The sequence below is a fragment of the Lolium rigidum genome, chromosome 5 (assembly GCF_022539505.1).
Source record: "Lolium rigidum isolate FL_2022 chromosome 5, APGP_CSIRO_Lrig_0.1, whole genome shotgun sequence".
Taxonomy (NCBI): domain Eukaryota; kingdom Viridiplantae; phylum Streptophyta; class Magnoliopsida; order Poales; family Poaceae; genus Lolium; species Lolium rigidum.
Genome location: NC_061512.1, coordinates 87,045,755 through 87,069,217, shown reverse-complemented (window position 1 = coordinate 87,069,217; position 23,463 = coordinate 87,045,755). Strand labels below are relative to the sequence as shown.

General features: G+C 43.0%; 1 protein-coding gene across 2 annotated transcripts; it reads right to left on the bottom strand.

Annotated features, from left to right (window-relative positions):
• Positions 1-497: 497 nt before the first annotated feature.
• LOC124651824 (chromodomain-helicase-DNA-binding protein Mi-2 homolog) lies at positions 498-23,197 on the bottom strand. Of its 2 annotated transcripts, XM_047190855.1 has the most exons (21): positions 22,945-23,197; positions 22,085-22,776; positions 21,467-21,692; positions 21,289-21,346; positions 21,022-21,170; positions 19,187-19,359; positions 18,963-19,105; positions 18,569-18,856; positions 12,870-13,010; positions 12,086-12,337; positions 11,779-11,919; positions 11,386-11,706; positions 11,092-11,265; positions 6,603-7,581; positions 6,435-6,523; positions 6,040-6,144; positions 4,814-5,938; positions 3,501-3,579; positions 2,857-3,431; positions 2,561-2,756; positions 498-1,649 (listed from the first exon to the last, which is right to left on the bottom strand). In XM_047190855.1, exons 2-21 carry the CDS (start codon positions 22,737-22,739, stop codon positions 835-837), a joined length of 6,684 nt encoding a protein of 2,227 aa, XP_047046811.1. In that variant the 5' UTR covers positions 22,740-22,776; positions 22,945-23,197; the 3' UTR covers positions 498-834. The 2 variants fall into 2 exon arrangements, with proteins under 2 accessions (XP_047046811.1, XP_047046810.1); XM_047190854.1 differs by having other exon boundaries at positions 2,857-3,579.
• Between the last annotated feature and the right edge of the window lie 266 nt (positions 23,198-23,463).

The following is a 23,463-nucleotide window of genomic DNA, read 5'->3' as shown; positions in this document are numbered from 1 at the left end:
TCATCGTTTTGGTCATCTTTACTTTTGTCGATCCCAGTTTAGCAACCAGCCCTTCAATTCCGCATTATTGAAAAATCCGGGGCAGACTCCAAACCCTGATGGATGACCCTCTCTAGCTCAATCGATTGAACCAAAACTCCAAAAAAAAAATCACGTTGGAAACATTACTCCCTCCGGTTTAAAATGAATGTCCTTCTAGATATGTTTTAGTATGTAGATACATCCATTTACGAAATTATTTTAAACCGGAGGGAGTATTTCATTTGATTGATCCAGAGGGTCCATGGGTACTTACAAGAATGCAAGTTGCAAGCCCGGAATTCATACATCTATTGTTGCTCGATTTGAATCATGCATCATTTCCTTATCGACCAGATGTTCAAAACCAAAATGCTAGAGTGTTCGTAGGGGCAAATTCTGTGTTTCCCGATATCATATGGATTAGTCAGGTAACGCAGGTAACGCAGTTTACTCCAAGTTCTACAAAACTCTATCGCTTCACAATTCCATAGGGACTTTGTGCCAATAGCAAAACCAGAAAAGCAAAAGTTGCGATCACATTACTAACATGACATGTGTACATCATTACCAGGCTTCAACAGAAAGCCATACCAAGAAGCCAGTCATGTGCACGTACAAACTAAACGTGCAGCAGTCTGTTGACTGTCATTACCATGCACGTACGTACAGGACAGGGTTTGGCAAAACAGCACGTGAACATACTATCGACCAAACAGCCATATCAATTGGTTAACAGGCCATCCCAGGTCAGATTGTCTAGGTGTTCAAGGGGGCTAACTCTACTTGTTAGTCTAGTCCCTACCTCCATTGCTTTCATTCATCATCAGACAAGCATACCACATTTTTAGGAGCCGCCGAGCCTCGAGGGTTACTGCTCAACCCAAGACTTCCTGTAAGCCATTCATCCAACGATATGGAATCAGAATCTGACTGCAGCGTGCCTGATGCGGAAGGCCCAACTCTCCTACTCGGCGGCGCATCCGATGTGGCTGGGGACACGCTAGATGCTCTAGTGAAACCTGGTGGTGATGTTAATTGCAGAGCTGGATTTGGAACTGAAGATACTGGCGATGGCAGGCGTGTCGGATGTGAACTTGACGGAACCTGTCGTGAACTTGATGGGCCCAAGGGTGCCGGTACAACTGGGTTTGGACCTGGGTGCAAGCTTGATGGTGATGGCTGTCTTATATGTACTGGGGTCACAGGGATTGACTGTGTCCTTGCAGATGTACTGCCCTCCAGCCTAGTTGGAAGCTGCTGCTGATTTGCAGGGGCCAAAGAATGCACCAGTGGAAGCAACCGTCGCTGAAGATGAGGAGCAGGAGCACGTGCTAGTTCACTCTGTAGTCCAAAGCTTCCCCGTGGCAGAACTGGTGTGTGACTAAAAGGAACTGATGTTGATCTGACAATGTTGCCTGGTATGGAGGGACGAGGCCGGGGCACTTGTAAAGATGGCGATGATGAACGAGACACCTGCGCCGATGATGGTCGATCAGCCTGTAATGGTTGAACATGATGTATCGGCACTGGTGGTCGAGCAACTGACGACGACACAACTGCTGAAGGCCTCATAGGAACTTGATGAGAGACCTGTGGTATCTGGTGATTCGTAGGGCTGTGGGCTCTACCTGCAGATAAAAACGAGTATTAGAGACAATGTTTTTTTAAGAATCAATTTAATTAATGCTGTAGTACTATTTTTTATTATCAAGTACAAGCCTATCCAACATTATGAATTAAGATCAATGTTGACGCCAGCTTCTCAGCAGCAGACAAGACAGGCAGATGGGGTCTTGTCGCCAGGGACCAGTACAGACACGTCAGTGGTGCAGGCGCGGGAAGATGCAGCATGTGGCCAGTGCAGCGAGCGCAGAGGCGCAGGCATGTGCGGCTGCTCTCCACCAAGCAGCGGCTTGGGGCATGACACGAATAGACATCGAAAGTGATGCCAAGAACCTAGTCCGAGAGGTCCAATCGACAACTCTTGATCTTGGTCCGGAGGGAGTAGTTTACAGAGACATTTTGCATTTTGTCAATTTGATCTTTTCGTCAGTTTGCTTTTCTTATATTCCTAGAGTCTGTAATAAAGTGGCCCATGCTCTAGCAGCAATAGAGGAAAGTGCTCAGGCATCTAGCCATGTGTGGATGGATGACCTGCCAAACTATGTTAATGTGCTGGTGTGGCCAGCGATTTGGCTGTGCCTGCTAATTAATGGCATAAATGTGTTCCATGTAAAAAAACATTATGAATAGCATGACAACCATTCGAACAACATTGGAATTAAGAAATCATATGCAACAGTAATTATAGAAATCAACCAAAAAGGGAATACACATAATACTAGCCCTAACTCCAAACACTGGGGAATAAAAAAATGGCATATTATGGAAAATCTGGACAACTTGAATGCAAATTTCATGCAACAAGGAAAGATTAGTTAAAATAGAAAATTGGCACATACGGATGTTTCAAATTTAACATTAATAATGTCAGCAATATTGATTTGGTGACTAAGATGTGATTGCTTATTCACTATACCTTGTGCTCCAGAAGAAGATATGAATTTCGCCCGAAAATCGTCAGCTAGTGACTGGTTGAGGAGAACTTTCTCACACAAACCATCTAGTGTCTTTCTTTGCTGAAGATGAGTGGAATCTTGCTCTTGAAGTAACAAATCATACTTTTGTTTAACCTTCTCTATTTCTTGGCTACACTCAGTCCGAAGTTGTGATTGCTACCCATAATTGAGAAAAAAAAATGAAAACATGATGAATCCCAAACTCCTATAAGAAAATCACAACCAAGATATACATGAGCTAGAAGAAATAGCAAACCTTCAGTTCGTGGGTTTTATTAAGCGAGTCAATGTACAACCTTAATCTGTGCAACTCATTTTTCAATGGTTCATCACCAACTGGTGGATAATTAAACATCATTGATGCCACCGAAAAGAGTTGTGCTGAAGAACCCGGTGCATCCTCAGGTTGATTACTTTGCTGACTCTGATCAGGGTGTGTTCTTTCAAGCAGAATACTGGATGCTGGAATTGATGGCTGCATTCCAGATAGCAAATGCTGAGCTGATGGTACACGAGAAAGGGCTGCTTGTTCTACTTCTTCTGAAAGTTGAGCTAGCACCATACTTGGTTGGGCTGACTGAATTATCAGATCTGTCTGAGTATCAACCTCCCTAGACACTGATGGTTGCATTTCAGGTTGCAATATCTGAGCTGGTGCTTCACCAGAAAGACCTACTTGTTCAGCCTCTCTTTGCAAAAGTTGTGCTGGCGCTACACTTGATTGGCCTGGCTGCATCACAAGATTTTTCCAAGTTTCAACTTCTTTGGACATTTGTTCGGAAGCCTGGCTAGACACATGAGCCACAGTTTGTGGTTCCAAGTCAGGTGGATCTGCAAGAGTACTGTCGCTATTACAGGTGTTAACTTCCATTTCAGCATCTCCTAAATGATGGTCTATACCTCCCAGTAATGGTTGCAAACTCACATCAGTCTCTCCCTCGACATGTTCCGAGCTTCTATGATCACCAGTTGAAGAATCCTGGTATATGTTACCAGTACATATGATTAGTTGTTATTCTATACCATATTGGATGCAATAAACATGGCCAAAAGGAATATTAAGTCAACCATACGTAATGAAGTATTAAAACATGCAGACTATCTGGAAGAACATTCAAGTAGACGAGCACATCATGACTCAAGCGAGTGTTCACTACAAGAGGTGACATGCTGCATAGAGTTCTTAAAGCTAATTGTGATGCCACTCCAATGCTAAATATAAGACCTCATAGTATCACAATAAGAACATTGTGTTAGCCTGAAGGTAATCTTGTCATGGTGTGATCTGCACATAGGTTGTGTGCAGGCTGTACTGTGAATAGCACACATAGGTCGTATGCTTTCTGTGTGTGAACAAGGCGCATGAGTTGTGTCTTGTGTGAGTGACCAGTGCATATAGGTTGTGTACTGAATAGATAGTATCCAGGGCATGTAGGGAGAACTCTAGAACTAGTGCACATAGGTTGTGTAGGCATGTCTAGAAGTATCCAAGGTATGTAAGGAGAACTCTAGATTAGGAATGTTCTAGAGTAAGATATTTAGGAGTAGTATGAAATATCTACTCCCTCCATCCACAAATAAGTGTACACGCGTGTTTTCAAGACAAATTATGAAGTGGAGTAAAAAATACATTGGGAACATGCATCTCTCCTCTTTAATTCTTTGACCTCCAATAAGCGAAGTGCGTGTAGAAAACAAGAAGAATATGTGCTTAATATTATTAGGTTTGATTTCCGTGCAATGAGAGAGAAGCAATTAAAGTGCATTGGGAAGATAGGAGTACACTCTTTTGTGGACAAAGTTTAGAGCTAGATGTCCACTTATTTGAGGACGGAGGGAGTAGATTCTAGAGTTTGTAGAGTATTCTAGAAGGATGGTGTAGGGTTTGGATTGTGCCACATGGCAACAATCTAAAGGGTCATGTACAAGTATAAATAGGGGTACTACCCCTCCCATGTAAGAAAGGAACAAAGCATGGACTGCTAAGTTCTGTAGTAGTGTAGCATCCATTGCTACAAAAGCTAATAAAAGAAGAAGGCATCCGTTGCATGAAACTACCGTGTCTCCTCTGTAATTCTAGTTCTTCACTCTTTGCTTCTACTCAAGAGAGAACAGAGAAGAGAAGAGAAGAGACAGAGCAGAGAGGGAACATAACACATCGTACAAGCAAGAAATTAACATTTTCAAGGTATGTGCAACTATCCATGCCATACCTGATTGATGCAACTTTCAATTGCAGGATTAGAACTAGATGTGTGTTGAACAGCCAGAGACGCCCCTCGTGAGTCAATGTAATCAGAACTATTGTTGACCCTCTTCTCTGTCAAACCATTATCTTCTGATTCCTGCCTTCTTTCAGTCTGGATAAAAGTTTCAGCAGACTCATCTCTCGCAGCTCCTGGATTGACAACTTCAGATGAAATCGCACTTCGGACCAATGTAATTTCCATCGACTGCTGACAGTTTGCCAAAGTAGCGGTATCAACACAGCAACTGAAGTGGTTGAACTCCTCCATAACAAAACCTGAATCTGGTAAAGAAATGTCTTGATCAAAAGTATGGTCTAGTTGGCCAAGTTTCGCCTCTTGAAGATATTTTCCCTTCAAGAGCAACTCCTTTACCCACACTGCTGATTGCTGCAAGTCAAGCTTCTCACGCTGATACCTGATGTGCTCCAGAAACGCATATAGGAGCATAGTGAACCATTCAACTATTAGCTTTATTTTAGCATCTCTGTCATCTGGGCCCGCGTAAGACCTACGAAGATGCTCCACAACTATTTTACATGCTTCCCTTAGTTTCAACACTCCCTTATGCTTTTTCATGGTGAACGCTGCAACCTCGTTTGCTTGTTTATCATGGATACTCTTTTCCCTCAAGGAGAAAACCATGTTAACTAAATTAATTTTTTTCTCTGTGATTCTGTTAACAAGTACATCCTTCGATAAATGTTGTTTTTCATGAAATTCTGGAACAGACGGAAATTCCTTCTCTCTTGGTACAATTGTCTCAATCAATGAATCATGTGGATTCTCTTGACTTGATCTTTTTTGTAAATTGTCATCAACATATGTTACCTGGTTAGGGATTGATTCATTATTTGCCAATTTAACTGAGGTCTCCTGCTGGTTTGGTGATATGCTCTTTACTAAAGTTGATCGATTATGCTTGCTCGTTTCGCCTACTCTACGTGAAAACTTCTTCTTTAGGATCCTTAGCTTCTCATAAACAAACTCAGCAAGATCTTCATTGCACTCATAGTTCAGGTGTTTCGCAGCAAGTGCCAGTGATTCTCTACGACTAACCTTGTGCTTTAAGAGAGAAGCAGCACGCCAGCACTGAAGTAAAAGCATGAAATGAAGGAAAACAATCATGAAAAAGAACGGTAACATTAAACACTGAACATGAAGTAAAAAATTACAGGAGGTTCTTCTCTAACCAGTGCAATGTTGAACGCATGCAATATGCCCTTCGGCTCCTGACTGACTTGGTGATTCTTCAATGTATACTCAAGAAGTTCCTCACATAAGCATATAACACACCCCTGCATAATATGACCATACGATCAGAGAATGCATACAACTGCACAATGTAACCATCAATGGATTGAAGATGACACGGCAAGAACTAAAGCAAGCTTTAACAAGTTAAAACTGGATCCAACTCGGCGGAAACTATAACTAGGTGCGTGTGACATGGCAAGAAATAAAGCAAATGCTTCTTGAGGCCAAAGAAATATTTGCTACTAGTAGCCACCTTGAATATTTTGCCAAAATTAGTAAATAAAAAAGAGAACGAATCAAGAGAACAATAAGCTATTATGTTTAGCCATACCGGTAGTTCCAACAGTTTATATAGTTTTGACAGCTCTGGCTTCAACTGGACATGAAGACCTTTTTGTGTGCCCTGAAGGTTTTCCACCCCTACAAAAAGGACAGAATTAGACCAATGCATTATTCACACCGAAAACAGATCTGTTAATTACTGTTACAGTAGTAATACCTTGTTCCTGCCATGTGTCATCAACTGATATTTGCTGAGAACTAGATATCGTCTTGATTTCAGGCAACATGGAGTCCTTGTCTTTGCCAACTAAAACATTAGCAGATGAATCCAAGGTTTCAGCAATTTTTCTACGTTTCATACTGGCTTCATCAGTTTCACTGGCAGGTATTTTCCCTTCTTCCATGTTTTGTATCTTTCTACGGCATCGTTGTCCTGGCTCAGTTATATATTGCCATCGAGGAGACTTTCCATCTAGCAAATTTACCCAGAAAGTACAGAACTTTGGCAGATCACCATCAGGTGCAGATATGCCCTCTCTCTCACCTACTACAGCAATATCGCTAGAATAAGAAGGACCACGCAGATAAGCTTGTGATATGGCTGCATCGTTCATTTTACTGCTGGCATCAACTTCAGTGGATAACTTTGTTAAGCACTCCAAAATTACTTTGTCCATGAACAGTTTTTCGGCATCAGAATCTTTACTTAAGTACTCATTGTTTTTTAGCTCCTCGAGTCTACTGAAGAGAACTGATGCACCCCAACTAAGAAGAGAATGCCTTGAGATAGGAGTTATATTCTGGATATTGCTATCAACAGTATGATCATGCTTTGCAAGTATAAGAGCCTTTTCCTCCACCGTACAAGAAGAATACAAACGAAAAATGGGCACATGTTCAGATTGTGACTCTATGCTGATCTTCTTGAGGACTCTCAAGTCATTTGTGGGATTCCAATCACTACAATATATGATGATGACATCAACCGATGATAGTTTAATGCTTGGGAGACATGCACGACTATCAATCAAGAAAATAAAACGACCCTTAGCCTTGTCATTGAACATACTCATTGCACTCTGTTTCTTTCGGTCATGCAAACCACGCTCCACACGTTCATATGACTCAAGACCGAATCTTTGACGGAAAAAATCATCCAAAATGTCACCCATTGGGTTGCCAGCCCCACCACCAGACTGCACAATGAAGAAAGTAACATCTTATTGGACTGGTAGCTTGGGAAACCACAGAAGATCATATTGAATTCTAATGATGATAAATCAAATATTCTCCTAACAATGAGCTTAATAAGGATACACATGTCAGCAATTAAAAAGGGAATATGGTTTCACACAAGCATGCTTGAAAAGGATCACATGTACAATATGTTAGAACATGTGTTCTCTTTGTTCCAAAACATAAATCGAATGTGTGCATTGTACAAAAGAAATAATATTATAATGTTGCAGTACAATATTAGTACAATAAAATATGTGCATTGTACATTAATTTTTGTATGTGCAGTTGTATATCTATACCTAATAATGAAGGAGCTACGGTTTCTCTCTTTGTCCTTCAGTTCATGTTTTCATCTGTTTTTCTAGGCATTTTCGTGGTATCGATCGATCGCTAGCTCCACCCGTACGTTGTTTGCTCGATCAACAACCCAACTTGGGACAAACCATGTAATAATCGCTAGAAATAACGCCCCCCCCCCCAGCCCAGCCAATGCCTTACCGAACTGGGGCCTCTGAATTTTATGGGCTGCACGCATCAAATCAAAGCCGAGGTAAGCATCGCGTCTTTGCTAGCTGCATCGCGCCGCATGTGGCCACGCTTGTACAATTTGGGTTTAATAGTCTCACCTCGCTCCATTATATGGAATCTCGCCGCTTTATATACGTCAAGTTCACCGGATATCGACAAGCCAACTAGGAAACAACAGGCAGTAGCACCATTGTTTGGTCAGATGTGATCATGGGAGCGAAGGGCGGCGATTGAGAGTGTGATGCTGACCATGCCGGCGCAGAAGAGAGGATATCAAGCCAGTGCACTGACAAGGCCAGCGACCCGCAGTTCCCTTGGCTTGCAATCCCTGGAGCATCCTCAATCTATTCCGAGTCCCCACGCGCAGCCCCCTTCAATCCCCGTCCTGGCGCCTCCTCCATGCCCCTACATGGCCTCTTGGTTCCGCCCTGATATTGCCTCTGCCCCGAGATCCCGGCGCAAAACTGACTGAAAGGGGGATTAGTTGACTCACGAGATGTCAAGCTTGCCAGCAAGCAACCACCAATGTTGTGAATCAGGAAGCACCGCCAGCTCCTCCACCAGTGAAGAATCAGTGAGGATGAAGACGGCCAACACGCACAGCAAACAAGCAGATGGCCTCCGCGGTGGAGTTGAGCTAGCGTCCAGGTCAGCCTGCCGATCTAATCCTGGTCCCGGCCTCAAGCTTGTACTCATAGCCGTAAGCCTTCTGATCTCGAAACTTACTAGGCTGTCGCCGAGAATTTCGAACCAAGTCTTCAATTGGTTTGTTTCTGTCTTCGCCCAAGTAAGTACACTGTTGCAATCTCGAAATTTACTAGGTTGCCCATTCAGAGAAGCATCGAGTCTCATGCACATTTTTCTCCATGTACTGCAGTATTGTGGGCAACACTTCCCGTGTACCAGATGGCACAAACTATCAACAACTTCAGGATCATCATTTGTTAGAGCTCACGGAGATATGTGACATCATCATTTTGTGATCTTATAAGTAATGTTTAACATTCACATTAAAAAGCTAACCGTGACATTTTTCTGTCTTTGTTGTAAGTAGCACATGCACATTGCTATAAAAAAGCTACTAACTTTTCGGTAAATAGTACTGTTATGTTTCTTCATCTTCGGACCTGCTTTCTTACCATACTCGATGGAATAATAGTATACGACAAGAAATGCAATAGATGCTCATCAATCAACTTTCTAAGACAAAAGAAATTCTTCTGATTAACTGGTGGTTGATTCAACTATGAGTTCTCCGATGATAAAAGTGAATGTATTTTGCAATTTAGAATCCACAGCAACCCGAGGAGAATATATAAAAAAAAGTTAATTATAGAGATGGATCAACATATGGAGCATGGAGGTAACGGTGGATCTTAGCAATGGCGTATGCGTCGTCACATCGTTGACTAGGACGTGGCGAGGAGGTAAACGGACACATAATCTTTTCCTGATTTCTTCCTTGCCCACTTTTGCTGTCATGACAATTTTAACAATGTATCTCCTGTTGCAACGCACAGGCATTTTTCCTGGTCTGTTTTTTTTTCTAAAATGAAGTAAGTTGTGAGTTTTCTGCAGGTAACAATGCATTCATAGACTTGTACGTCAAAAGGAGGAAATGGAAGCAAAATGATGCCTTCTTTAGAGAAAAACTGTAAGGGGACAGGATAAGTTCAAGCAAGAAAAGACAACTGGCAAGAGCCTAGGTGGTAGCAAGAGCCAGACAAGCCCCTAAAGAGGATCAGAGACGTCTCCTTGAATCCAAAGGATTGAACATGGATTTCTTTCAAGATGAGCCAGGATCTAACAATAGGGGCTAGTGTCAAAATTCGTGTGTTCAATTGTTTCAGGATAAGCCAGCAGACCATGGTGAAGATGTCTAAGAATATAGACCCTGAGAAACCAGCAGTACCATGTCTTTGACACCCATCGCCCGGCTCCAACTGAATGCTAAATTAGTTCCAACAGTTCACACTGAAGGGACATCTAGAAGAAAAGATGGACGCTGGTTTGAACATGGGGTATACATTGGAGACCACAAAGTGTCAACTGTGCTGCCACTGGAGAGTTTTCTTGGTGTTTATCCCATAGGCACCCGATTTGCAATTTGAACTCGCGGTTTGCAACTCGCTACATCCTACATATCGGGTTCGCTATATGTATACATCTGTGGTTCGCGAACTGGAGATTGGGTTCGCAAAACCGCCATTTCCGGTATGAAATAGGTATAAGCCCTCCTGCTCATGCTCCCGGTAGATAGAGTGGAGCCTGTCCTCTGTGCTTGCATCCACAGCGAGCAGGAGGAACTGCTACCGCGCAAAAAAAGACGGGCCATCCACCAGGCCATTGCCACCGTCGTTGTTCTCATGTGCATGGTCCTAGCGCCTGGGGAGAATGGTTTTATTTTTCTGTTTGCAGACCGATGACTCTGGGTGCATACTCTGACCAATCTGAGCAATCTCGAACGCTGATCTAGATCGATCGATCAGGATCAGGTCTGAAGCTCATTCTAGCGAATTCCGTAACTATGGTTTATATATAAACAATGTCTAAAAACTCCTTGGCTCAATTCTTTATGCAGCTATTGATTTTGCAACTGAGGCAAGTCAGATGTCTCAAATGTTATATGCTTCACGATTTGACATGATGTGCACAGCAAAAAACACAGACAGCTTGAAACTTTTCGTACGAAGTCGATAACAATTGTGCATAACAGTGACAAACTGGGAAGTGAAGGAAATCATCAATGGATGCTTGAGTTGCCAAAAATAAATCAATGGAACCTTCAGAAAGGTAAAAAACTAAAAATACTAAGGGTTGCAAACTCTTTGGATAAAAGTAGTAATGATTCACCCATAACAGATTATGCATAAACTGTGCCAAGAAAAAAGCTGAAAGTAAAACATCTTATTTCAGGCATGGCACCACAAAAAGCTCACCTGGGAAAGAATAATAACTCTCAGCCCTTTTTCCCTGATTTCTCGGAGCATTTTGTCAAGAAGCAGTAGCTTCCCACTTGCATGCACTCCAATATCTAGGATATCAGTTACTGGATGGCCCTTGATAAGTGAGACTTGCAGCGTTTCATCTACTAGATAAGGGTGGTCACAGCACTGTTTGCATGGTAAGATTAGTAAGACAGCGCTATGGCACAATGAGTATCGTTGAAGATTCAGCTGATGCCGTACTGTGAAAATAAATAAGTACTATGCTCAGAAATCTCAAAAGCTAACCTTTCGGAGGGATATAAGAATGTCACGAAGAGCACCAACACTATCAGTTCTTGAATGTGATTGAAGCGCTGGTGAGTTTGATAGTAAGATATGACAGTAAATTTCTAGCTGCACCCTTGAAAGGCGAGCAGGAACCCAATACTCCACAAATTTTGACGAGTCCGCTTTGCGCTCAAATGCAACATGAAGTTTGAGTTTTGATTTCAGCATCTCTATGGTACCAGGTGTGTCAATAGATAAATCAACATTTAAAATGCTAGAAATATCATTTCCTTCAGAGTTGAGGAAAGATAGTAGGTTGATGTAATCAAGAATATTTTCCTGCGAAACAACCAGAGTTAACACAGGCTATTTATAGAACAGACATTTTACAGGGGAAAATGTTGACAGCACCTTAAGTGGAGAACTCAAGAGAACCATCCTAAAATCAGTGTGAAGACAGGTAAGTTGTTCGAGGCATTTTAAAACTCTTGAGCTTTGACAATCATCAACTATGACCGCCTCCCAACCAATGCATTTCATGGTTTCGATGTCCTGTGTTATAGCGGGAAAAATACAGGAAAGTAAAAGGTTTATATATACAGAAAGATGATAGCTAAATTTGAGGACTACGTAATGTTCAAGAAAGTAAGAAACAAAGTTATCTTAATCATGCCTTTACAGTAAGCTACATGAGCTGAGAGTAACAGAATACTGTTACCTCTATGATAGCATCAGGGTGGGACAAGAGAACTTGCAACATCACAGAATCCTTCTCATAGAACTCCAAATCTTGAATTGTTTTGCGCACGCCTTTCTCCCCATTATACACAACTACATTGATGGATGGTGCCAAACGGTTGAACTTAGCCTCCCACAATGCGAGAGAAGCGGAAGTGGACACAATGAGAAGTGGACGGCATACATCAGGCAATATGGACATAGCGAAAAGAATGGTCTTAATTACACGCTCCTGTATAATAGATGATTGTTAAACTTCAAGGGAGGGAAAACTTTTCAATATTGAACAACTCTAAAACCACTTGAAAAGTGGACTAGTAAATAGTTTGAATTGGCAATTAAAACTGTTGTGTATACGGATAAAAAATTTACTTCCGCAATATATTCAGGGTCAGAAAGTGAAGGCAAATTACCCTACTCTAACTACTCCCGCCGCGGCTCCGCCCCGCAATATAAGACATTTTGGCAAGCATTTTTATAGCTTGCCAAAACATCTTATATTGTGGGAAGGAGGGGGTAGAATTCAGTCCACCGCAAAAAAAAAATAGAATTCAGTCATGCCAGTGTCTCTAAGACAATAAGGATATAATAGCATCCTCAACAAAAAGAAATGAGTAGGAAAAATAAATTGAAGCAAAAAAAAACACATTTTCAGTGAGAGCTAAGTTCTACTTATTTTTTAATAGTAAGTGAGAACTTAAGTGGAAGATGCACAAGAAACATATTTTTGGGGCAGGTTCTAATATATTACGATATAGATATACCTTATCATCGACTAAGATAGCGCCATGACAATTGTGCCAGAACTCACGGAGCTGATTAAGCGAACTCAAATGAAGGTTGTCTGAACCAGGAGGGTACCCATCTGGCAGCTTCAGAAGTTTCTGAAATGGGCATTGCTTAACCTGTGAAGACAAGAGACATGGTTTAATTTCACTCGAAATTCTTGAATTTAAAGCAACACATGGTTTTAGTTCAGAATTTCAGATTTTTTAGGTGAGTTCTCAAAGCCTCACCACCACGACAAGGCTTGGGCCCTGCCGCAGCCAGATGAGGGCAAGTGCCCTATCCTAAGCGTTTGGAGTTTGAACCCTTATCCTACCCAAATTAACACACAATGCCAGTAATCAGAATGATAACAGAGAAGGTACAAGCATAAAAATTAAGAGTAATGCAGCGGAGCGGTAATTCAGAACAGCTCCTGGAGAACGTGCTCCTACCAAAATAAGAAGGGTATTCCAATTGTCAAAAAGTTCTGAAAAACTTAACATGTACACCATGTCCATGCCCACACATAAATATTCAGGAATAAGGAATATTTGTTGCGACCTGTGAAAAAAATAGGTGCTCCAAAAAATGCTTTTTTTGCAGCACCGCTTTTAAAATGTTTTTCTATGACAAAGCGTATGTCTTTTTTCATGAAACTCTGCAGAAATGTGAAAGATAAAAATCGTGTACAACGTCAACAAATCAGATTTCTTTGATTTCTTTTCTTTTCTGATCCTTACGAATCAGATTCCCAGGAGTCAAACACCATGTCCGCAACGGAGGTCCTAATTCAGTTTGAAGGGTTCCAGCTAGTGCTAATACTTAAAAACTTCATACCTAATCCTAGAAGTGCAATAAGCGATTCATAGGAGGTTCTATTGAGCCCAACTGGCTCACTCCTGTGGCACTTTGACCAACCGCAAGTCAGCATGGCAGCCGCCGTAGAATACCAGATGACAGGATTATTTGTGAAACAACCCCATTAGGTCTTCATTCTCCCTCAGCATGAAGCCCAACATCTCCACCATCGTCGCCGACCAGTTCGACGAACGCAGTCGCCACGGGCGTCTGGAAGTGCCACGCCTGACAACACCAAGGAGCTGCATGAGCTGCTTCTCTAGGGCATGATGTCAGTCGGCATCATTGTTCACATTCACCGAATTGGCAAATTTCCGGGTTACATCCACCACTGCTTCACGTCTGCGATTGTTTCAATCTCAAAGCTCTTCTGCAGGCCGTACTACCGTGTACAGTGATGTCCCTCCTTGCTGTCATCCCTCGCCGCTCACAGGAACTCTAGCCCTAGAATCACCGATTAGCTGAGATCCTTCGAATCACTAGACAACTCAGGCTGGGAATTAAATAAGGACCGTGAAATGAGAGACAGAACTTTCAAGGTCATTTTTTACTTAGTTTTCCCACCCATCAGTTAGCCAACGTGGACACTCAGCCTACATGTAAGTGGTCAACCCAGCATGCATGCATCAGACCTGTTTTGGCATATGGTAGGACCTGTAGTGACTTCACTAATTGTGCATTGCGCTTATAGCCCCCATGTGTGCACTTCAATATTATTGGGGCTAGCTCGACACACAGGAAATAGTTTTAGGACCTTCAGTTGCATTTTACTCAAAAACTAAATGCAATTATGTTACCCAATACTCCACCCACAGGCCATACAGGTATCTGGAAGCATCGGGGGCGGAGGGAGGGGGTTATTCTAGAAAATAACTGGATTCCCAATATTTCGCCAATAGTGCACAGACCAAAGCCCCAAAGCAACTAAAAATGAGACCTGGTAAGAGCCCAATGCAAATACAATGCCACTGACCCTAGAACTCATCTGCCTCCAAATGTTGTCGCCTCCTCGTCCCTCATCATGTGCAGCTCTCCCACATCTCCTCTCTTTCGCTTCCAAATGCATCTACCTCATCCACATAACTTGGTGACATGTTCTGTGGTTAGTGCATAGTATAAGTTGTAGTCTAGTGATTTATTGTGTCATGTCCAGTGGCTATATTTGATATGGTTATTCATAGTTAGGTATAGGACATGGTAACTACAAGGCTAGAAGCTCTCTCAATATTTTCATCTAAATACGCCATATCCATACATTCTGTTTATGTCAGATATTATATCTCTGTATTTGTGTCACCGTACACGTATGGCTTACGAGTAAACTAATACAAAACGCAATTCAGAACTACATTTGTTGCTTAAAGTGAAAGAATGGATTATACCCATTGAAGGCAAAGAAGTGGCAACATAGAATGAGAAACATAAGGTCAATATGCAGATACTGTATAGAAAATTAAATTCCAAGGATTTCAACAGTTAATAAACAAATTGTTAAACAATGCCGAACCGGTACATGAGCACAGCCAGGAGAGGCGGTCCGGAAAGCGACCCTCGAATCAGGATTGGAAAAACGGAAGGAAAGAAAGGCTCTAGCCATCTAGGGTTCCGTTCCCTCGCCGGCGGTTCACTCCGTTTCCAGTGGCCTTGGGGCCTTGGAGGTGTGGCGGACCACGGCCCCTCGCCAACGGTTCTTTTTTAGGTTGTTTTTTAGTTTCTTTTTCAGGATGGTGAGGCGGAGGCTACATCCTGAAGTCAGAATAAGGTCCTCCCCGCCGTATCCTCGCTCTGGTGGTGCGTCTAGTGTGCTGGCGGAGGGCGTGGAGTCATGTGCCTGGCAAATCTCCTGGGATCCAGTCGGTTTTCGTGTTTGTTGGCGTGGTTTCATGTCAGACTCTTCCGATCTATGGTTGTCATCATTGGTGATGGCTGCTGCTCTGGTGCACTTGTCCTTTGGGGCCTTAGCACGGCGACTTCTTGTCTAACTATTACAACAAGCTCTACCACGACAAGCTCTGCTCGGCTCCGGTGATGGAGGGTCGAGGACAGCGGCGTGCCTTTGGCTCACGCTAGTGTCTGTAGTCTCGCTAGGTGGTCCAATTACCTATTTTTAATTTTTATTACTTTTTGGGCTATTTGTACTACAGTTGATCATTTTTTTTGAGCTGAAAACTGTAGGGGAGGCCCCGACAGTAAATTTTATTAAAAAAAGAAATATATGTACAAGATAGAGGTAAGGAATGTACAAAAGGGCTTAGCCCAGGGCATAGCCCAAAGGAACTACAGATCGTCTAGCCAGGCTAAAAGGGAGGATTTGAGATCATCCTTCATTCTGTAAGAAAGCAGGAAGAGGTCCCTTTTGAAAGAAAAGGTCCAAGCTCTAACAGAAGGTGCTTCATTATCAAAGATAAGACCATTCCTACGCTTCCAAATATTCCAGCAAGCTGTGGCAAAAACTTCAAAGAAGAAAGGTTTTCTAAAGTTGCATCTAGCTGCTGTAATCATCTGAGGGAGTTCAAGGCTGTCATTGATCATGATGTTAATTTTTGCCCAACATTGCCTACTGAAAGTACAGCTCCAGAAAAGATGATCCCTGGTTTCCAACAATCTGTTGTCACAAATTTGACATAGCCCATTGTCTTCGAAATTGTAGTTTTTCCTTATGAGCATATCCTTCGTGTTTAGTCGGTCATTGGCAAGGAGCCAGAAGAAAGTTTTTATCTTTGGTGTGCATTTAGATTTCCAGATCCAGGGAGAGAAAGTTGGAGCTTGAATGTGCTCAAAGTTCAATTTGTAAAACTTGCTGGCAGAGAAATGATTTCCCCAGCTATAAGACCAAATATCATTACCATCCGCATTCCGAGCAGACCTTGTTTGTTCAATGAGGTGGTTAAATTCATGGAATTCCTCAAAAGCTTGGTTTGATAAAGGAAGGTGGAAAGCATCAATGGGGTCGCTCAGGTCCAGGATGTTCTTTACTGAGGCAAGTTTGTTAATAGCAAAGGAATGGAGCCTTGGGAACCTTATCATTGGGAGATCTGAAGTCCAATTATCGCTCCAAAAGAGTGCAGTATCGCCAGATGCAATGGAGCAGGAGGCAATGCTTTTAAACTTTGAGCAGAGTTTGACAATGTCTCTCCACCAAAAAGAGCTAGAGATGTTGGTGCTTTGTGGAGAAGAGTTGTTGTAACTCCTCCAAATCAAATGGACCCAAGGAATGTTTTCCTTATTGAAGAATTTGTGTAAGAATTTGATAAGTAGGGCCTCATTGTGGGCAGCTAGATTTGTGATACCAAGACCCCCTTTGGATTTTGGCCTACAGACAAGGTCCCATGCCGCCAAGGATTTAGGTTTATTGGAATTTTCCAGTTTGCCCCAAACGCCAATTCTCCTGGCTTTATCCACAATTCCAATAGCTCCATCAGCTAACTTAAGAGTGCAGAGATAGAAGGTGGGCAGAGAGCTAAGGATAGCCTTAGCCACCATGATTCGTCCATCAAGGGAAAGAAAAGAGGCAGTGGCTGTAAGGCGATGGTTGATCCTTGAGTAGAGGGGACCAAGGTCTCTAATACGGGGTCTGGTTAGGCCAAGCGGTAGTCCAAGGTAAGTGAAAGGGAAGGACTCGAGCTTGCAGCCAAAAAGACCTGCCAGATGAGTCGCTTTCTCATTAGCGAGATTAATGGGGAGGAGACATGACCTCGCGAAATTAACCCTAAGGCCTGTTGATTGTGCAAAGGCTTCTAGGATGCCTTTAAGAAAAAGAAGTTGGCGGGAGCAGGCTTGCATAATAAGGAGGGTATCGTCTGCATATTGGATTATAGGGAAGTCTCCATTGACCGGCGGGATGGGGTGGTGTAGTAGGTTAAGCTGGCAGGCTTTGTTGATGATTGTTTGGAGAAGATCCGCCGTGGTGACATAAAGTAGAGGTGAGAGGGGGTCTCCTTGTCTTAAACCCCTACGGCAATGAAAAATTTTCCCTGGAACGCCGTTAAGTAGGACTGAAGAGGTGCCTGAAGAAAGAATTGAGTTGATCCATCCAATAAAAAGGTCATCAAAACCATAGTGTTTTAGCATAGCTAGGACCGCATCATGCTCAATCATGTCAAAAGCTTTGGTGAAATCAAGTTTGAGGATGATGATCTCTCTTCTGGATTGATGACATTGATGAAGAAATTCAAAGCTCCAGGCGAGGCAGTCCTGGATTGTCCTACTTCTGATGAAGCCATATTGGTTTTGATGGACGATGTTGAGAATCACCTTTTGAAGGCGGTCGGCGAGGAGCTTAGTTAGAAGCTTCAGGCAGGAGTTGAGAAGTGAGATAGGTCTGTAGTCTCCAAGGTTCTCTGGACTACAGTTGATCATTATTAATAGATCGGTGGAATTTTCGCAAAAAAAACAAATTGTTAAAATTTTAACTTTTGAATTGTCACTAGTCACCAGGGGCGTACGAAGAAGGGTGGCTGGGTGGGCCATGGCCCACCCTGAATTTTTAGAAAGCGTTTTATATTTAGTCATTTCAGCATATTTTTATCACACGTGAGCAGTAAAAATTAGAAAAATAGAGGTGTGTGCCCACCCTGGGGTATTTTTGTGCGTCCACCACTGTAGTCACGAATGGCCATCTTGGTAACGTAAAGCCAGTGAATAGAAGATGCAACAAATAATGTTTATGTTATCAGGGTTAGATTTTATGAATGTTATGTCAAGTAGATTAAGACAGAGCTATATTTAATCGTGCATATATAGCCAAAAAGTCAAAATGTACAGGTTACTAGCATAGTCCTTGTTCTATAAAGTAATGGTATGTCAGTTAATATGCATAACTACCCTTTAAGAATACCTTGTTTATTTTTGCAGTGTCAGAAGCTTTTCTTGCAGCCTCCCGGCGGATCTCATAGCTTCTTTTGAGTTCCTCAGCCTCAGGCGTACACAAAAATGATGAAGTCTCGAGTTCCCATGTCACATGCTCATAACCAAGATCCTTCCATTTTACTAGCCATTCGACATTACAAAATACCAATTTATTACCAACTGAATGAAAAAATTCTTCAGCTTCTTTTTGAGGCATAAGTGATCGTTTCTTCAACAACCGGTGTGGTTCCACCCATTCCTGCCTCCACATTATTGTCTAAGAAACCACATTAAAAAAAGGAACACATCAGCAGGCGTACTTTAGCACTTATGCAGAGCTAGCAGCTCCCTCTTACAAACATAAATATCACAAGAGTAACAACCTTTTCTTTTTGAATTTTCTTAGTAAATTTAGAGACGAGATTATGACCTCCTGCGGCAATTATATCACTTTCTGGGATCCACCGATTATGTACATGAGCTAAATTCTTGTACTTCACAAAATATTGTTTGCAGTTCTGCACTCCTAGAGTGGAAAAACAATGGTGTTAACAGAAAAATGGAGATAATTCAAGATGGAATGGTAGGTGTTTCAGGTTTAGCATACCCTCCTTGACATCCCACAAAGATTCAATTCCCTCACTGACTGAATATACACCAGACAGAAGTCTGTCTTTAGTGCATATACTGCACCACCATATACCTGGGGAGACACATTCCATGGGAAGACCCAAACAAGAAACATGGTACTTTCTTTTACAGCTATTTCTATCACAAGACCTGTAAGAAAATTGGCATAAAAACAGGCTTAGATACTGAGACCTTACAAATTAAGTAAAAGGGGAACCAAGGGAAAGATGCCCCACTGGGCCACTTCTCTACTCAAGTCCAACAGCCACATGTGCACTCCCTCCCTCCTCTCATGCCCTACAGCCCTATTCAGCTCCCAACTGCGCCAATTAGATAGATTATACATATAAAAAAATCATGTTATTACACCTAATACTTGTTCAAGACCCCTCCCTCCTCTTTCGACAGTAGTACAATCACTACATGTTTTCTACACTGAAGAATAAAGAATTTAACTGAACATCATTGCAGAATCCTTAGCAAGGGTGTCTAAATGAACATGATCCCCTAAACTAAATGAAAGTGATGCATTGGTCCATCAATTGGCAACCTGGAGAAATGAATCAGCACAAAAGCTGCTAAAAAATTGTTGCATGATCATGTTCTGATTTGACGCTAGTCCCATCTCCGCTACTAAGAGTCTGTTTGTTTGGGCTGCAGCTTTTGAGAAGCAGCTGTAGCTGGTGGGCTGTGAAAAAGCAGTTGTTGGAATCAGAGATTTGATGTTTGGTAGTAGTGCTTTTTATAGCTCTGCTCCTGTTGAATGTAGGTGTGAAATGTCTGCAATGACCCTGATTGCTAAAGATGTTGTTTAAGTGCTGATTTGAAACAGATTAGCTATTTTTGACTGTTTTAAATATAATTACTATGTTTAAGAGCAAAATTGCCTCAATTAACCAATTTTCGCTAAAATAATTTGAGACACAGTTTTTGTATCAAAATAAATTTGAAGTGTTTGGTTAGAATTTATTGTGGTACAGCCAAACAATATACTGCCAATTATACTATCATGGTACCGTTATACTCACGTGCTAACGCGTAAAAGAGAAAAGGAATAATAAAAAAAAGCTCTGCTTCGTTGACTAGCTGGAAGCCTGGAATCTTGCATCCAGAAACGCTGTGCCAGCTCTCGCCGCATGAACCCAGCGCGCCGGCCAGACCCGCCTGCCCTGCCGGCGGCCAACCCTGCCTCCCTCCAGCTCCCCTGCGTCACGCTCCTCTCTCTCTCTCTAGCTCCTGCACCGTGCGCTCGTGGCGCTCCTGCACCGCGTGCTCGTCCTCCTGGTCGGCCACGCCGCCGCTGCGCGGTCCCACGAGCTGTAGGAGGCCGTGAATGGGGCGGGGGAGACGAGCTTGCAAGCGGCGTAGGCGGAAATGGCGCGGGGAGGAGGCCTTGGACGGCGGCGGGGGCGGGGGACGGCGGCGGTGGCTAACCCTAACTGTCTGCCATGGAATAGAACGAGGAGGGGGAAATGAGCAGGGCGTGTCGGCCGGGACTGGGATTGGGATGGCAGTTTTCCCGTAATTTGTAGGAAGTGCAGAGGTCATTTCGGTCATTTTCAACCCAGGAAGCGGGGGAAAGCTCGGGAAGCACCTCCCAGGCTGCTTTCGCTCGCGATGGATTATCCAGTGCATTGCCACAGCGCTTTTTGCCAGCGCTTTTCCACTTTGTGGTGTTTGTTTGGGCTTCTGCTTTTCAGCCCCAAAAGCTCCAAAAGCGGAAGTAGAAGCCCAAACAAACACAGCCTAAAAGGAACTGGTAAACAAAAAGGATGAGTGAGATATATATTAGTATAATGTATCTTTACTTACTTAAGAATTTCTGGGGTTTCCATACTTCTGCAAACATCACACATGTGCTTGTCGCAATCGCTTTCATCATATTGGGTAACTTCATCTTGCTTGGAAGTACAAGCCTCTTGAATCTCAATGGAAATATGTTCTTCAATTGCCTTCTTGGCCTAGAGCAGGATGCCACGAACATTATGTTCCAATTATTAATTCTATTCCCCCAAAACAGAAAGATGAACCGACACTCAAGTGGCATAGAAAATTGCTGTGAGAACATTACAAGTCTACCTCTTTGGAATGGATAGTAGAGTTAGGACTACTTCGTGGTTCTGGTACAAAGTTTTTGCTGCAAAGCAAGAGGTGATCACGGAATCAGTTTGAGCTACCAAACGCATGCCCAGTGACATAAAGGTAGCACTGATGTAGCTAAGTTAAATAATCATTTCTGCAAGGCTTAGAGAATTACTTTGAATAATCATCGGTTGGCTCTTCCATTGCAGGACTGCTTTCAGCCACATTATTTTGTGAGCACAGATCAGTAGTCATATGTGTATCCAGTATCACATTGGAAGCTTCACACAGGCCAGAAGTATAACCTGCCTGGTTATCTTTTTCATGTCCGCCACTTTCTTCATACCCCAAAAGAGAACCATTGTCTTCCATGTGCACCTCAAAAGCATTTCCTTCATCGCCTTTGAGAGTAGTAGAAGGGAATACATCGCCGAAGATAGATAAGCAGATGAATGCATTAGGACCAAAAGAATTGATATGACTAAAATTTAACTGATAACAAGCTATAAGTCTGTTGAAATGTTAAGTAACTATTTGAACAAGAGTGTTTTGACTGAAATGTCATAATGCAAAAATTTTAGAGCATGCAGAAGGCTAATAACACTTCATCTTAACTAAGCATGTCACAAGAACATGTCAAGCTTTACAGCATCAGCTATCTAAGATGAACCTACATCATATACGGCAAACAGCAAAGTCTCGGAGATGGCTGTTTGCATCAGACAGACTAAGTATTATAATGAAACGACTGTCAAGCAAAACATGAGTTCAAAATCACAGGGAAATCCGGTACCTGGGGATTTTTCCTTTTCTTCAGATGATGGCCTGAAGAGCTTTGTATAGCTCTTTGCGGTTAGCCTTTTCTGCTTCTTCGATGGCCTGGTACCGCTTTCGGTAGCATCATGCTTATTGTTCATTGAGTTATGTTCATCAGTTTGTCTTTTTGCGGTCTTATGAGGGGTAGCCACTGGACTAGACATTCCATTTGAATCATTTGAAGCAGTAGAAGCTGAAGCCCTTGTCTTGTTTACTCTGTCGGACATTCTTGTGGTACTAGCCTTCCCTGTCGACCCTGCTACTCCTTTTAGCTTCTTTGGTGACGATTCTAGGGTTTCAGGTGTGCTGCCGCTGCTCCTGCTCCTTGTAGAAGATTTCTGGGGTGTGGAGGCAGGACTGGCAGTGGTTAGTAAATTAGGATTCTTTCCCCTTGTTTCTCGATTCGACCTCCTGAGGTTTGGCTGCTGTGCATCACTTGTTTCGCGCGCAGACGAGCTTCTGGACTCCCTTGCAGTGGCAGCAGATGAGCTAGAGGTGGCGGCAGAATTGGAGTCTTTTGCTTTGGCAGCGTCAGCGGCACCGGCTTTCCTTGTGCTGGGAGCAGCAGCAGCAGCAGCACCAGTGTCCCCTGCTCCATCGTTGTTCGCCCCTCCTGACCGGGTATGGGCCATCCGCTCCAGTAGAAATCAACGCATTAGGGTAGGGTACCTGGATTAACGCAAACGGAGGTAAGAAATTGGCCGATGGGTGGTACCAAACAGAGAATTAGTTGAATTTCGCGAAGCTTAAGCAGTGTAACTTGGTTTGGGGCGCATTGAGGATGCGCCGTGCTGCTAAGGTAGGTGAAGATTAGTGGGGTTTAATCAAACCTCATACCTGAAAAAACCTATGTCCGAGATTGGGGACGGTGCGGTAGCAGCAGGGACGAGATATGGGGTAGAACGGGACGGCGGTAGCGGCGCAAGAGGCGGAGCGGAGGGATCGACGTGCGGCGGCCGGCGGGGTGAGGCGCCAACGGTGATGCCCTAAGCTAAAAAGCACCGCTGCAGCCCTAGGGCACAGCACAGGGGTGGTACACGGAGACGGAGAGAGTTGAGCAGCCGTGAGTCGGGTTGGGCGGAGAAGAAGAGGAAGGGGATCTGATCCTCCCTGCCTAAAGTTTCACATGTACTCCGGCCGGCAGGAGCAACTCTATTTATTTTTGGAAACCCTGCAACAAATCTTACCAAATTCCGTGATAAATAATAAATATTGAATGAAAAGTAAAATGAATCAAAGTTTTCGCTAGTTAAAGTTAGTCATTTTTCAATGAACTTGTATTGCTGAAACCCAAGTGCTAAAAAGTACTCGGATAATTTGGCAAAACCACGAGTACTCGCTCTGTGGCCATCCGAT

What these genes read in the sequence shown, in the direction of transcription:
- LOC124651824 (XM_047190854.1), bottom strand. Translation starts at nt 22,739, where the DNA reads ATGGCCCATACCCGGTCAGGAGGGGCGAACAACGATGGAGCAGGGGAC. An exon ending in ATGCGTTCAACATTGCACTG is followed by an intron (nt 5,939 to 6,039) that starts GTTAGAGAAGAA and finishes CTTTTACTTCAG; the next exon opens with TGCTGGCGTGCTGCTTCTCT. An exon ending in TTGAAAGTTGCATCAATCAG is followed by an intron (nt 3,580 to 4,813) that starts GTATGGCATGGA and finishes AACATATACCAG; the next exon opens with GATTCTTCAACTGGTGATCA.